General features: G+C 34.6%; 1 protein-coding gene across 4 annotated transcripts in view; it reads left to right on the top strand.

Moving 5' to 3' along the window:
* Positions 1 to 548: 548 nt before the first annotated feature.
* LOC110108549 (nuclear pore complex protein NUP205) overlaps positions 549 to 16,589 on the top strand; it is a 105,071-nt gene continuing 89,030 nt past the window's right edge. For all 4 annotated transcript variants that reach the window (XM_028698528.1, XM_020839232.2, XM_028698527.1 and 1 more), the window contains exons 1-9: positions 549 to 920; positions 1,029 to 1,124; positions 3,643 to 3,717; positions 3,826 to 3,930; positions 4,035 to 4,145; positions 4,326 to 4,485; positions 14,697 to 14,782; positions 14,981 to 15,103; positions 15,197 to 15,424. In XM_028698528.1, the coding sequence (XP_028554361.1) occupies positions 780 to 920; positions 1,029 to 1,124; positions 3,643 to 3,717; positions 3,826 to 3,930; positions 4,035 to 4,145; positions 4,326 to 4,485; positions 14,697 to 14,782; positions 14,981 to 15,103; positions 15,197 to 15,424 (1,125 nt within the window). In that variant the 5' untranslated portion in view covers positions 549 to 779. The remainder of the gene's footprint in view (positions 921 to 1,028; positions 1,125 to 3,642; positions 3,718 to 3,825; positions 3,931 to 4,034; positions 4,146 to 4,325; positions 4,486 to 14,696; positions 14,783 to 14,980; positions 15,104 to 15,196; positions 15,425 to 16,589) is intronic.

Here is a 16,589-nt window from a genome sequence, read left to right as displayed (position 1 = left end):
CGTTTCAAATGAAAGGCGTTATCGGGTCGGGTCGCTAATCTGACAAGACATAAAGCGTTAATAATAAATTAAAAAAACGCCTAACAGATGTCGCATTTTTATTGGCGACCGAACGGAGAGATGGCTTCGGTCACCTGACCCAATAATTTGCCCCCTTTTTGACACTGCTAATTTTCTCCCATTCCCGGTAAATAGACAAAATCTTAAGTGATTATATCCCCTTCTATATCTCTCATTCTCGATCACAAACGTAATATCAATGAATCAGGTTTTTCTCTATCATATAGTTGGGATTGATATTTAGATTTTCATTTAGAATTAAGAGAATAAATAAAATTTATTGTCTTTCATTAGTTTAATATTAATTAATTGAGATATTAATATTAGAAAGTATAATTTAATTAATCTAATTAAAATTGATAAAAAAATTTAAATAAAATTAGTAATAGATAAAAGCAAATTAATCGACTTTAACATCCCTTATGTCAAATTATTTTCAACATTTAACTTCCCAAGGATTTAAATTAGGTCCAACTTGAATTTAACTTCATGCAGCCAAACCGCCAGCCGCATGCTCCAAAAGCCCGCGTTAGGGTTTTACTTATGTCCACTGCCGAGTAGCCACCCTTGTAATCACCTCTTCGCTCTTCGCGCCTTGATTCCTCGTTGATCTCCTTTTATACGGGGTTTGATTTCAGGAGCACAGAGAGCGGATCACAGAGAAGTGGAGAGAAAGGTCTACCGCTACAAGCAGAGAAATCGCCCCCGAAGAAGAAGACATGCCCACTCCACAGGAGTTCTTTTCCACCATTGATTCAGTTCTTTCCGGTCCCTATCCCCCGACACCCCATCAACGGATACAGCTTTTGCACTCCATTCGATCTGCTCTCCCTCTTTTCCAGTCACTCCTATGCTATCCGGTCTTTCTCTATCCCTCTCTCTCTGTCTGTCTCTCTCGCTTGCTCGCTCTCTCTCTTATTCATATTCTTTAACAAATATTGGCATTGTTGACTGTGCTACGTATGCAGGGTCCTAAGGCTTCTGACAGATCTCAGGTCCAGTCCAAAGAAGTCAGACTGCCTGACTCACCCATTATACCCCTCGATGACAATGATGTCCATATTGTAAGCCTCTTAATCCGTTGTTTTCAATGCTGAGGGTAAGATTGAGCAGAGTTGTTTATGTAATGAACTTTTAATGATAGGTAATAAATACTACTTTGCAACATCTTAAGTGCTGCCTGGTATCCTATTTCAGGCAATATTTAGCCTGATTTAACTTATATCATGCCAAAAAGAATTTTGGAGAACTTAAATCCTACTATTTTGATACATTCCATTTCATTCTATTATTGTTTAAATTTAAGAATGGTTAAATCCCACGTTCATGTGATTTAACTGATTTAATGATTTTTCTTTCTCACAAATCTTAAATTCCAAAACAAATAACCTAAGAATTTATCTGGATTTATTACAATTCAACAGTTGTCATGCTAAGAAATTTTTAAGATTTATTCCTCCCAAATATATATTTTTTGGATTTACTAAATCTTAGTTGAGTAAAATCCTACTTGTAGCCAAACAGCCGCTTAATGTAGTTACGCAACTTACCTAAACACTAAATCCTTGATATTGACCATGGAATTAGGTTAGAAATGCATGTGACATGACTTAGGCTTCTTCATTAACGTGTTGCCTAAACTTGCCAAAACGCAATTTTGATCTTTGTGGGAAAAGCACGAACACTTTCCCTAGGTATGCAAACTCTCCAAACTTAGTTTCCGTGAAGGTCACACCTGTTTAGTTGTTGGTGCGTGTCTGTGACAGCAGCAAGTATTTTATTTCATGCATAGCTTAGCAGAACAATGTAGCTTTTCCAGATGAAGGCCAATAAGAAAAAGAAATCTGAAAGTGCCCAATTTATGAGGTTCACTGCTTGTACATTTTATTTTCTGTCTCCATATGTCTTGATCTGCTCTTCCCGCTGAGCAGTGATTTGGCTGGCTACTTAATTCAGTCCTTTTCGTTTGAGCCTTATTGAGTTTCAGAATAAATTAAAAAGATAAAATCTATTATAGTATTATGGTTCCACCATGCATGATGGAATTTTTAGTTGGGCTTGTTCTTAAACAAATCATGCTTGAACAAACCTCATAGATGGGAAGCCTAACATTCCCTCTCTTGTTGGCCATCTCTTATAGAAACTCAACAACATAAAAACCTTGATTTTTTAGGTACCTATTTTGGATTTCCAATCACCACCTGGTCAAGGGCAGAGCTATAATTGGGGCCTTGGGGGCACAGGCCCTCACTGTCCGAACATCCCAAAAATTTTTAATTTTATATAAAAATCTAAAAAGCAAATTTATAATTTTATAAAAACTAATTAATCTAATTAAGTGTCGTGGCTTCTATTTAAATTGTTCTGTAAATAAAATTCATATTTGATAAGACTAAAGCAAATGGTTCATTTTAAAATGACCTGTTTTTTAAATCATAACATTATATTCAAGTACATTAAAACTTTTATCATATAAATTTTCTTATTATAATAGTAATTTTAATAACTAAAATTTTAAAACTACTAGTTCCTAACTCTATTAAAAGAAATTGGGAGCATTTTTTAAAATGGATAATTTGTGCTCTTGACAACAAAAACAACAACAACAACATGATAATTTGTGCCCCTACAAGAAAAAAAATCCTGGCCCTGCCACTGCACCACCAGGTGTTCTCATATAGTTAGCTGAATAAGTGGAATAACCTGTTGAAGTTATCTGAAATTTATTTTTTTGATGACCTGCATAGCTTTGTCACCTGCACTTTCCATTTACTATTCCTTTCTGAAATGATTGACCTAACTAAACCATAGTTTTCTTACTTCTGTATTACAAAGTCGAAAATAATCAAATCCATTGTACACTACAGAAGAGTGATGACTATGTTTTGCCAAAAAAAAGTAGGGTTTGTCTGTCTAATAGAACAAGAAAGTTTCATCAATTTATGCACTACAACCTGCATTTTCTTGAGCCTCTGTGCCTAATAAAAGGTTTGAGATTATGCCATGCACTTGCGTTCAGCGTGATTTATCACTATGTTCTAACTATTGTTTTATTAATTTATTGACTTGATTATTTTTCTCCTATACAAAAGAAATTTACGTTGTACTTTAAAAATAGACTTTACAAAACTGTTTTAATTTCTGAAATTTGATTTCTCACAACTCAATCACAATTAAAAACAAACAGGCAGTTCCGATTTCATTATGAAAGGGTATTATTGGAACTAGGTATGAAGGCCAAACACTCTAGATTCGCTGACCATAGTTATATGTTATATGTGAATGGAAGGGAGCTTTAGTAATGCAATGAATGCTAGCGCATATTACCGTGATTTTGTCCGCATGTGTACATAGGCAATGAATATATATGTATGATTTGTATTTACTTTCAACAAGTTTATGGCTCAATAATTCTCTTATATATTCCATATGGATTCTCTTTGTAATCTTCTATTGTGTTATATTTATTTCTTTTGTTTTGTATATATCTGTTTGTGTTCTGGAAAATAATGTTTAGAAACTTGTGTTTAGACTTTTGGGGTAACTCACGTCCTTGTGCATGAACTTGTACTTTTCATACAGGCTTTGAAATTAAGCGACGATTTGAATCTTAATGAAATTGAGTGTATTCGTCTACTTGTTTTTACCAATAAAGAGGTATGATGTTGTTTTTTACATTTATTTGCAATTTTAAGTATTATTTATTGATGAATGTTATACATCATTTTTTGAATTTTCTATCTTAATAATTAATTGTATCTGTAGTGGACTCTATTTGGGCGAGAGCCATTGGAGATATACCGTCTTGCAGCAGGCCTTTGGTACATGGAAAGAAGGAGTGTTATAACTTCTTTACACACCCTTTTACGGGTAAATTGCATAAACTATTGCATCTGAATCCATGATTAAAGTGTAAAATTCACTTTTTATTCTACTTTGTTAATGAAAATTAATCCAATCCTTCTGTACTTTAGGCTGTTGTACTGGATCATGACCTGGGAGCTGATCTCTTGGCTGATATTCAGAAATATCTGGAAGATCTTTTTGACTCTGGCCTTAGGCAGAGGCTTATTGCACTCATAAAGGTTGGCATGCTTTGTTTCCCATCTTCATTACCTCTTGTATATTCATGGAACTTCCTCCTGAATGAATGCGATGCTCTTATAAAAAATATTATCTATGTTATTTGGTTTTATATATCTTTCCATATCCTTGAAAAGACTGAAGTTAGCCACTTTTTAATGTTTTATTTATGTTACGAACAGGAACTAAATCGAGAAGAACCAGCAGGTTTTGGTGGACCTCATTCTGAACGCTATGTCATTGACTTCAGAGGTGCTATTGTTGAGCGTAAAGCTGCTGTTGCTCAAGAAAGATTGCTTCTTAGTCACTGTCTTGTCCTTTCTGTACTTGTCTGGAGAATGAGTATGCCAACTCAACCTTTTTTTTTTAATTATAAATTTTGATTTAAAAATTCAAAGGCTTATATATTGAAACAATAGTTGCTTCATAAACGCTTTGAACAGTTGTAAGGTAAAACGACATTGGGTTCTGCAGTTTTTGGATTTTTTGCTTGAGGTGAACTACTTAGCAGCAGTATGAAATTACACCTTGTGGTTCTTTTCATGTCATGTTTTTTTATATAATTAGGTTATTATAATGTACACTTTTGATGGCTTACGGCTCCAGCACTCAATTTTATTTAATCCTGTAGTATATTAATGCACACACACACAAATTCGCTTCTTGTTGTCATTCCAGTTGCTGGTTCTATGCTATTTTTTTTTTGCATGGGAGTTCACACTTTGTCACACCTAATTTCAACCTTCTTCTAGTCAATCATGAAGCGTAAAAGTGGCGGACAATCTAGTTAGGTTCATTTCCCACTAAGACCCATAACGACTTACTAATTTAGATTGAATGAGTAAAAAATCATTCTAATTAGATTGTCACAAAATATGTAATCTTTTAATAGATTCATCATACTCCTTAATATTGAAGCATGTATAATTTAATTCATCAAAATAAATTACTGAGTTTATAATATTTTCATAAAAAATTATATATGTCCGAAGTCTTTAATTTACATAATGTTGAATTTTTTCCATATACTGCACATCCAACAACAGCAACAACAACTACATCAAGCCTTTGTCCCACTACGCGGGGTCAGCTACATGAATCCTTTTTCGTCATTGTGTTATTTTAAAAGTTAAATTCTCATTTAAATCTAATAAAGAATGATAATTTCTAATATTTTTTAACCAAATCTTTTTAGGTCTATCTCTACCTTTCTTAACATAAGTCAAATCTAAAACCTCAACTTTTCTAACCGGGTCATCGGAAGGCTTCCGTTTAATGTGACCAAATCATCTAAGGCGACTCTCTCTAATCTTATCTTGCACTAGAGCAACTCCAACCTTTTCATGTATATGCTCATTTTGTATCTTATCTCTAAGGGTAAAGCCACTCATCCACCTAAGCATCCTCTTCTCTGCAACACTTAACTTAGTATTATGCTTCTCTTTTAATGTCCAACATTCGGCAGCATAAAGCATTGCAGGTCTCACCACCATCTTATAGAATTTTCCCCTAAGTTTGAGGGGGACTTTTCTATAGCACAACAAGCCCGATGCATTCCTCCACTTTAACCATGCAACTTGAATTCTGCTATAATATTCCATCTATTTCACCATCACTCTGAACAATAGATCTAAGATATCTAAAAGTGTACTCTTATTAATAACTTGATCGCCGAAAGACACAATCCCCTCACTAGGTCTTTTGCTACTAAAATTACACTCCATATATTCAATTTTAGATATACTCAAGCAAAAATTTTTGGACTCTAAGGTTGACCTTCATAATTCTAATTTACCTTGAACCACCTCTTTAGTCTTATCAACAAGAAGAATATCATCAGCAAAAAACATACACCAAGGTACAACCTCTTGCAAATGTCTAGTGAGAACATCCATGACTAAAACAAAAGGATATGGGCTTAAGACTAATCCTTGATGTAATCCAACCAAAAGAGGAAAATACTTGGTCAAACCACCTTGTGTTTGAACACAAGTAATAGCTCATGCATACATATCTTTAATAATTTGAATATAAGCATTATTAACTCATTTCTTTTCAAGAACCCTCCATAGCACTTCTCTTGAAACTTTATCATATGCTTTCTCTAAATCAATAAATATCATATGTGGATCCTCCTTATTCTTTCTATATTTCTCCATCAAACCTCTCAATAAATGTATGGCTTCCATAGTAAACCTACACGACATGAATCCAAATTTATTTTGAGCAACATTAGTATCACGCTGCCAAACTCTAATGCTAATCCTAGCCTAGCCGCCGGCCTGTTTCCCTCCTCCTAGCCTCTAAAATTCAAAACCCCTCATCATTACTTTCCTTCTCCACATACCCACTTTTGGGAAGATTTTGATTTCAAATATTCAATCAAATTTGAATTTTGAAATATTTCCTAACATAGAGTTCTATTTTAGGAAAATTTTCAAATCAAATCCAAATCAAATTTAAATTAGATTGGATTTAAGTCCTTAATTTGGAATTCCCAATTAGGGAAGCATCAAATCACCCTCCTTAAACCCCCATCCACCTCATCATGCCACCGGTCCCATCATCCCTTTTCCCTTTTTTTCTCTCTCCACAAGCACTCTCCCACTAATCCCCTCAATTAACTCCCTCATTTGGAAAGATTTCAGATTTCAAATTCAAATTTATTTGAATTTGAATCATTTCCTAAAATAGGAGCGATCTATTTTGGACACTTTCCACATCTATCCAATTTTGAATTTAATTGGAGATCCTCCCTTTAATTCCCTTTCTCTAATTAAGCCCTATGTTTGGAAAGAATTTCAAAACCCCAATCAATCCCCCCTTGGCAAGGCTGGCCCCTCTCTCTCTCTCCCCAAATTAATTAACACCCATTAATTGCCTTCCATTACAACTCCCCAATTAATCCCTTAATCTCCTCAGCCCTAGATGCCACCTCCAAGCCCCCTCACCTCTCAATTTCCTCCTCTCTTGAACTTCTAAGTGCTGTCCAGTTTATCTGCTGTTGTCCAAGAAATACAGCAGGTTTCCCTTGCTGTCTGGCATTCCTGAGAGGCTTATTTTGCTGTCCCAGACCCCTCCGACTGAGTAAGCTGTTGGCGGAGTCTTCTGAATGTTGTTCGTTCTGCAATCTGGCGCCTCCAAACTGTTGTTCAAAACTTCACGTGCTGCTGTTTACACCTCTTTAGTTGCTGTCCAGAAGTTTGGAGCCTCTTTTCCTGAGAATCCTGCCCTTCTACCATACAGAACGGCGGTCCCAAGAAGGCCAGATTGCTGTCCTAACTTTGAAGACTACGGAGGGTGCTGATTTGAAGCTTTCGACTACCTCCTAAGGTCTGATAATGGTGAATTCTTTCCCTAATCTCTTATCTTCCTAGTTATCCTACTATGTGGCTTAATGATTCGTAAGAAGCTTGTTAATTATTCTCCGCTAAAGCCTTAGAAATTAGAGAGTTGATTGAGCAGACTATAACATAGTGACTAGTCTTGTTGTTAAGAAAGAGATTTTTGTTGGAACCAATCATGTATGCAACGTCACATTAATTGACTAGTTTATAGTCTTAACTTTCACGCATGTGATTTGACCTAAGCTTATTTTATCACCTTATCGTTTTATCTTAGCGTTTAAATCAGCATAAGTTATAAGCTAAAGAAAATTAAGTGTGCACATTTCTTAATCTAATCATCCTTGCATGTACGTTCTACATTAATATTGTTTTTTTATATTTTTTATTATCTTCCCCTTTATATTAAAGTCCAAAACTAATAATCAATGTTGGGTACATAAATTTTCACTCGGAATAACTTTACAATTTATGCAATCGAAACGATCTAATTTTCTTATAAGAAAATAATCAATCTGCATTTTACTATATCCATTTTATAAGTGATAAGTTGTTTATCTCTTTTTTTAAATAAGGTATTAGCTATTAAAAAATCATAAGCTAAAGAAAAATCTAATATGGTGTTATCACATTTATTTGTTATTCCAAACCCATGATCACCATGAATGCTTTTAAAATCATCTATCTCTCTACCAAAATTTTCATTTAAATCACCTCCAATAAAAACTCTTTCTTCAAGAGGTATCTTTTGTATTAATGTTGTTGTTGTTGTACTGCACATCCATCCGTAATATTTGGATACAAATTAATTGGGCTATTTGTTTATGATCGTACATGCTCTTTTCATTTTCTTAAAAAAAATGTCATTGTAATATGCGATGAGTTACACTCTCAGCTAGGTAAATAAATTTATTATAATGTTCAAATATACAAAAAATAAGTAATGATATTCGTGATGGTCTATTGTACTAACATGATCATTTCTAAATATAGACACAATTAGCTTCATATAATAGTTAATTTTTAAAGCAAATTGGCATTTAAATAAATAAAAGACAGAATTTTAAATTAATATCATGAACCCATGTAAGAACATGGAATGCATCGGTCAATTTTTAAATCACGATGTGCTCTCTACTTTTTAATTTATTTGCACCACTTTAATTTTCAGTTTTCATTACCAATTAATTTCTTAGAAATGTTATATAATGTTTATAAGCTTTTGACACATTAATATCATTCGTCGTCACTCGTCACCTAGCCTGTCAGCCCTAAAATTCAATCACTGATAAAATTTGAATAATCCAACATAGTAATTACCAATGTTCCCTCAACCTCAAGGTTGAATTTTGTAGTATCAACTTTCTAGGATCGAAAGTCAGAAATATTACTTTTTAACTATAAGGGCATTCTCGTCATAACTTTTGCCTCCCATAGCACAGGTCATCATATCTTGTCAATATATGCTACTAGACATGACCTTTCATTGACTCCTTTCAATTTAATATTATCATTATTAATATTTAAAACTTCATTGTTTAACATTATTAACCTATTAATAATTATTAGTCTATTTGACATGCTTTAAGTATATATATATATATATTTATGCGCTTTAATAAATTATTTAAATATTCTTGATTAAAAATATTTTTAATTTCTTTAAATAGGTGATAATATGAAAATTTATTAGACTTGTTTAATTCATTATGTTGTACTCAATATGATGAAATGTCTACTTGCATGCACATAATAATTCAATGCAACAATAACATCAATCCTTTGTCCCACTACGGGAGATCGGCTACATGAATTCTTTTTCTCCATTATGTCATGTTAAAAGTCAAATTCTCGCTTAAATCTAATAAAGAAAGATCATTTTTAATTTTTTCTAACCAAGTCTTTTTAGGTCTACCTCTACCTTTCTTAACATAAGTCAAATCTAATACTTTTACTTTCCTAACCGGGACATCAGAATGCCGCCATTTTATGTGACTAAACTATCTAAGGCGACTCTCTCTATTCTTATCTTCCACTGCAGCTACTCCAACCTTATCACGTATATGCTCATTTCGTATCCTATCTCTAAGGGTAAAGCCACTCATCCACCTGAGCATCCTCATCTCTGCAACACTTAACTTAGTATTACGCTTCTCTTTTAATGGCCAACATTCGACACTATAAAGCATTGCAGGTCTCACCACAATCTTATAGAATTTTCCCTTAAGTTTGAGTGATACTTTTTTATCACACAATAAGCCTGATGCATTCTTCCACTTCAACTATCCAACTTGAATTCTTTTGATAATATCCTAATCTATTTCACCATTACTCTGAACAATAGATCCAAGATATCTAAAACATGTACTCTTATTAATGACTTGATCGCCTAAAGTCGCAATCCCCTCACTAGGTCTATTACTACTAAAGTTACACTCCATATATTCAATTTTTATACTCTAAGGTTGACATCCATAATAATTCAATGAAATTATAAAATTTGACAAATAATAGGTCATGGGAATAATTTGCTCCCTTTATTAGAGAACGAGTTTCTCACATGAATTATATGATCTTCTTCCGCATGAATATTTTGATTTCTATCACTTTGACATGTTGTTCTTCCGTAAACAATCTAATAATAACAATTTTCTCAATTGTATGATAAATTCCTAATTAGCCTCATCGAAACTAAATCAATTAACATCAAATAATATTTTTACCACAAATTGATCTCTCCTCATTCAAGTCTTCAATCCTATAACTCAAATCAAACTCAATTTGTGGAAGATGTAAAATTAGGATTTTGACGCGCCTTGGTACCAAAAACAACAACAAAGAAAAAAGTAAGATACCATGGTTCTCTTTCGACCGAAGGACCTTCTCTTGCAAACCCTAAACGCCGTTAGTATCACTCACAAAAAGAAAACTACAACACTCTTAAATCAAAATTTGCATACAAACATAACATAAATCCTACTACTTATAACAAACAATAACACAACAAATTACAAAACAACCCTCCCACAATTTCCTCTCAAATCAGCCCCCAAATCAATCCTCTTTAGTTAGGAAATATCTCATAATTAATCTCCTCAAATTCAGCCCGAAATTAGCCCCCAAATTTACCCTCTTTAATTAAAAAGTATCTCCTAATTAATCTCAAATTCAGCCCCCAAATTTGCTCTTTTTAATTAGGAAACATCTCCTAATTAATCCCCGTCAATTCAACCCCTAAAGTAGCCTTCATTCCTAATTAATTTCCCTCAGCTATTTGAATTCGAATAGGAGATATTTTCTTCCTTAATTCCGTCATAACATAATGATTTATTGCTTTGTTTGGTCCCACAAGAGATGCCGAAACCTCCTTGCATTTTGTTTCAGGTTCCGCCCCCTCCACTGCCTGCTGGGTCGGCCGGGCTAGCCTCCCTTGGCCTGCAGTCATAACAATACTTCCCCCCAAAAGATGAACATTGTCCTCAAGGTGGAAGGATGGGATGCTGTTCATGGCTTTCTTTAGCCACTCAATAAGTGGCCTTGCTATCGTACACTGGAATCAAGCTAGAACTTTCCCTTCCAAACATAGCTCTGCAGTCGTAAACTTCTCCTCCTCATTCAACCCATTCACCATGAAGTATATCTTCCCCCGGTACACCTGGACATATGTGTATTGTTTTAGTTTCTTAAGCCTATATATAGGGGCCCTTGCTTGTGTAATGTAATGATGAATTATTAATAAAATAAGAATTGGAGCATTTGTCTTGATCTCTGTGTGAGTTTTGGAGAGGAAAAGTCCTATGGGAGGACAACCTTGTTTCCACCAGTTGCAAGATTGATCCGGGCTCGTGGATTGAAGTCCCTCGGGGAGGACAACGCAGTACCCACCAGCCGCAGGAAGAGTCCGAGCTCATGGTTTGTATCGTTTTTATTTTATTTTTTTCTTTGTTCTCCGTTCTCTCATCTCTAGTCTCCACCATTCACCATCTGTTTTTGTTTTATTTTGTTTGATTTTGGCTAACTTTTCTTTTGGATCAAACATCAATCCCTCCACCTCCATACCCAGCCGACCACCTCACTCCTAGCCTCCTCCCTCCACAAATTTTGAATTCAAAATAGCCTATTTATTATCTTCCTAAATTAATCTATTGTAAACTTGAAAAGTTTCTAATTTGAATTCAAAGATATTTGAATTTCAAATCCTTTCCGAATTAACAAATATATTTTTGGAAACCTTCCCATAATTTCTCTAAATCTGAAATCAATTTCAGATTTAATATCAAATCTCATTTAATGCCTTGGGCTACATACATCGTATGTGGACATCTCTCCCCCTCCTTTGGCTGCCCGCCTTTTTCCTCATATATTAATGAATTTTCCTCAATTAATGCTCTCAATCAAAACCCTTTCCCTCTAAAATTTTTTCTTTCCTAAATTAAGTTGTTCTAATTTTCAAATTCAAATTCAAACGAATTTGAAATTTCAAATTCTTTCCTAAATTATTTAGCTTAATTTTGGAAAGCCTTCCTTCAATCAAGGATTGGATAAATCAGAAATTAATCGGGAATAAGTTCAAATTCCACATTCATTGAACTTGGACACCCTATCCTCTTTCCCTCTCTTTGGATGACCCCTTCCCTCCCTTTTCCAATTAATTTGAAAATTCCAAATTCACATGACCCCCCCTTCGTTCTACTTCAGTTTGGTATCAGAGCATGGTTGCTCACTCGGGATGCGAACTCGACGGAGTCGAGATCTTTTCCACCCCGAGAAAATGATGTGAACATCCAACCGTCCATGCCTATCTGAGGAGCTGAAGATCGACGACCGTCATCGTCCCACGTTATCTTAAATTTTATTTGTAATTTTTATTTTTATTATGAATTTTTCGTTTTTACTTTCACTTAAGAGGGTCGTTCTATGTAAGCCCTAGGGGCAGATATGTCTTGTTTTAGTTTCTTAGGCCTATATATAGAGACCCTTGCTTGTGTAATGTAATGATGAATTATTAATAAAAAAAGAATTGAAGCATTTTTCTTGATCTCTGTGTGAGTTATGGAGAGGAAAAATTCTATGGGAGGATAACATTGTTTCCACCAGCCGCAAGATGGATCCGGGCTCATGGATTGAAGTCCCTCGTGGAGGGCAACTATCACACCCCAGTTTGGCTTACCATCTAACATTCAAATTGGAGTATAACAGAGAAGAAAAGAAATCTTTTTAGGCTCTCCTAACATGTCAACCTATCAACTCCGAACATCATAATGGGAAGCATATAATATACTTTACTGAACATCGCACATAATTAAAACAAATACAGAGCTCTACTAAAACTTTTAAAATCTATTTACATACCAAAAAGTCTTTGTACAGCTTACACTTGAACCTCTGTGTATACCCAAAAAGTATGTAGATCAAAAGAAAGACAATCACCCCTTTAATGCTCTACAGGCTCCTTTCCCTTACCTGCAGTACAACAACTACCAATGAGCTATGACCCAATGAAATACACAAGCATTGTATGAGAAATAATAACAACATTATTAACAATTAAAATAAACGTAAATTACATACTTGCTATAAGAAATGCATAACTACTTTCCATCTTATTCATAGTTCAATATTTATAAGCAAGTCATATGATGTCTATAAGTTTATGCACGCACCCTTTCAGCTTTCCAATTCAAGGTTCGGTCTAGCTTCCCATCAGTCTGAGGATGAAGAACTGCACTGAAATGCAGATTTGTACCCAAGATTTCATGAATGCTCTTCTATAGTCTCAAAGTAATTCAACCATCTCTATCTGAGATAATGACTTTTGGAATACTATGTAATCTGACAATTTCCTTCACATATAGCCGTGCCAATTTGTCTACTGAATCATTTTGCTTAATAGGCAAAAAGTGAGCTGATTTTGTTAGTCTATCAATAATCACCCAGATTCTGTCGGGTCCTTGTTTAGATCTGGGAAATCTCATGACAAAATCCATTGCAATTTCTTCCCACTTCCAGTCGGGGATATGTAGTGATTGCAGTAATCCACTATGTCTTTGATGTTCAGCTTTCACAATTTGACATGCTTCATACTTAGCTACATAAACAACAACATCTTTCTTCATACCCGACCACCAGAATATTACTTTCAAGTCTTTATACATCTTTGTACTGTCCGAATGAATTGTATAGCCAGAATGATGAGTTTCTTGCAAAATTTCTCTTCTCAACTCCGGATCACTGGGTACCCACAACTGGGATTTATGCCTAATGGTTCCATCAACATCAACAAAAAGATCGAATCTTCTCCTTGACTGGATCTGCTCTATCAATTTTGAAGATTCACTACTAAGCTCTTGAACTTCTTTGATACGATCTGTTAAAGTGGGCTTTATGGTCATTTAATGTAAATATTCCACATTTTTAAAGTTTTTAATCTCAAATTGTGAATTTTTTATTTCCTTGATCAATTGAACCTCCTGAGTAATCATCATGTTCATCATCCCTGAAGACTTGCGACTTAAAACATCAGCCACAATATTAGCTTTTCATGGACAATATTGGATATCCAAATCATAATCTTTAATGAGTTCCAACCATCTTCTTTGTCGCAAGTTTAATTCTTTCTGCGAAAATATGTATTTTAGACTCTGGTGGTTAGTGAAAATTTCACATCTTACTTCATATAGATAATGTCTCCAAATCTTCAAAGCAAATACCACTGCAGCCAGCTCTAAATCATGGGTGGGATAATTTCTTTCATGAGGCTTCAACTGTCGAGATGCATAAGCAATCACCTTTCTATTCTGCATTAGAACACATCCCAAGCCCTTCAAAGAGGCATCACTTTAAATCTGAAATCTTTATGTTCCCGAGGGAAAAGTCAATACTGGGCTGTCATCAGATGCTCTTTCAATTCCTGAAAGCTTTTCTCACACAGTTGTCCATTCAAATTTTTACTCCTTCCTCATTAGTTTGGACAAAGGCGTAGGACATTTTAGTTTTTTTTTTCTTATATTATATTATTATTTATGTAATTTATCGAAGGCTTACCTTATTTAACTGTGGCTATTGGCCTGCTTTGTGTTCCAGGAAACAGTTATCTTCGTTTTCTGTTGCCACTTATTTGCTTTAATTAGATGAAGAAATTTTTTCAGAAAGGCTCCCTTCACATGGAAGAAAATCAAATATCAATTTTACCCTGCTGTTGATTTGCAGGTCCAAAAGAGGTCAAAGATGTGTTTTCTGTGCTAAGAGATTGTGCTGCTGAAGTTGATGAAAGTGATAACACTATAAAACTTCAGGTCTCACATAGTGCCAATTTTTTGCTTCCCATTTATAGAATCGGTGTTTTACAGGGTGGAACTTGGGAATCTTCATTTTTCATGATCCTTATAAATACCTTGCTCTGAGCCCTGAGCGTTATTATGTTTTCTTTTAACTGGGCTGTTTTGGTAATCATACCTTGATTTCCTTATATTCATATTTTTTATCTACTGCAGATCACAATCAGTTTAATGTTCTCTCTTGTGATTTCCTTTGTATCTGATGCTTTGAGTTCAAGTTTTGTGAAAACATCTCTGTTGTCCCATGATGCCACCTTTAGGACGGAGTTCCAGAAATTAGTAAGGCAAACTACTATTCAGTTTTGATATTTTATTTTTTGGTTTTTGTTTAAGCAGACACCTTTCTCGATTTCTTATAGTGCTGTTATCTAGGTAATGACACAGGGCAACTATCCAAATGTTGAAGGATTCATAGATGTTGTTAGACTTGCATGGGCAGTGCATCTTATATATACCCAGGATCATGGTGCTGCTATGGAGAGTACGCTAGCTTCGGATTCAAGAGATTTGACACCTGTTCAAGCATGCCTAGAAACTATCTGCTCAAGAAATGTTTTCCAGTTTCTACTTTTTAAAGTTCTCAAAACTCCATTTTACCAGGTACACATGAAACATTTTTCTTTCTGTACCTTCAATTTAAGCACATTCCTTCAATTATTTTTTTTAATTTTATTTATTTATTACAACAACAACAACAACAACAACAACAACAGCAACAACAACGATATCAAGCATTTGTCCCACTATGTGGGGTCGGCTATATGAATCATTTTTCTCCTTTGTGTCCTGTTAAAAGTCAAATTCTTCTTTAATTCTAATAAAGAAAGATCATTTCTAATATTTTATAACCAAGTCTTTTTAGGTATACCTCTACTTTTCTTAACATAAGTCAAATCTAATACCTCTACTTTCCTAACCGGGCCATCGGAAGACCGCCGTTTTATGTGACCAAACCATCTAAGGTGACTCTTTCTAAATCTTATCTTCCACTGGAGCTACTCCAACCTTTTAACATATATGTTTATTTTGTATCCTATCTTTAAGGGTAAAGCCACTCCATCCACCTGAACATCCTCATCTCTGCAACATCTAACTTAGTATTATGCTTCTCTTTTAATGGCCTACATTCGGCGACTCTCTCTAATCTTTTTTTTTTAATTTAGTGTTCAGAAAAATTCAACTTTTAGCTATTGCTCTTGCTATATGATTGTTACATATAGCTGATTATTTTCTGATTAGTGGGGCATGCATATTTAGCTAGCATTATCATTTCAATGAATATATTCTTGACATGCATTGGAATATATCCATGGAATTCAAACGAAGGCATAGTATTTTTTATGGAATTTGGATACATCCAATAGGTCACTGTCCACCATCCACTACACCACCATAGTGACATCTGCCGTCATTGTTTATTACATTGCCACCATTCATATTACCTTCGCCCTTCATGTCTGCTGTTTTCACTATTGTGTATGACACAACTTTAGATACTGTTGACCTAGCTAACGTCCTTATGTTTTTGCCAACACCATCTACCCAATTGACATCCTGGTATCCCCTTCGACACCATTAACCCAACCGACTTTTTACCATCTTTTGTATCGTTGTGGATCTTGCCAACCATCATTGCCATCCCCGTCGATCTCCTCGTGGATACTACTCCATGCATGGTAAAAAAAAATATTTATGCAAAAATATATATTAATACAAAAATATTGGCTCAGAAAATATATTAATACAACAAATTATGTTCATTTTC

Source organism: Dendrobium catenatum, unplaced genomic scaffold (assembly GCF_001605985.2).
Source record: "Dendrobium catenatum unplaced genomic scaffold, ASM160598v2 fragScaff_scaffold_1103, whole genome shotgun sequence".
NCBI classification, from domain to species: Eukaryota; Viridiplantae; Streptophyta; class Magnoliopsida; order Asparagales; family Orchidaceae; genus Dendrobium; species Dendrobium catenatum.
Note: the sequence above shows the minus strand (reverse complement) of the source record. Positions and strands in the feature narration are given on the sequence as shown.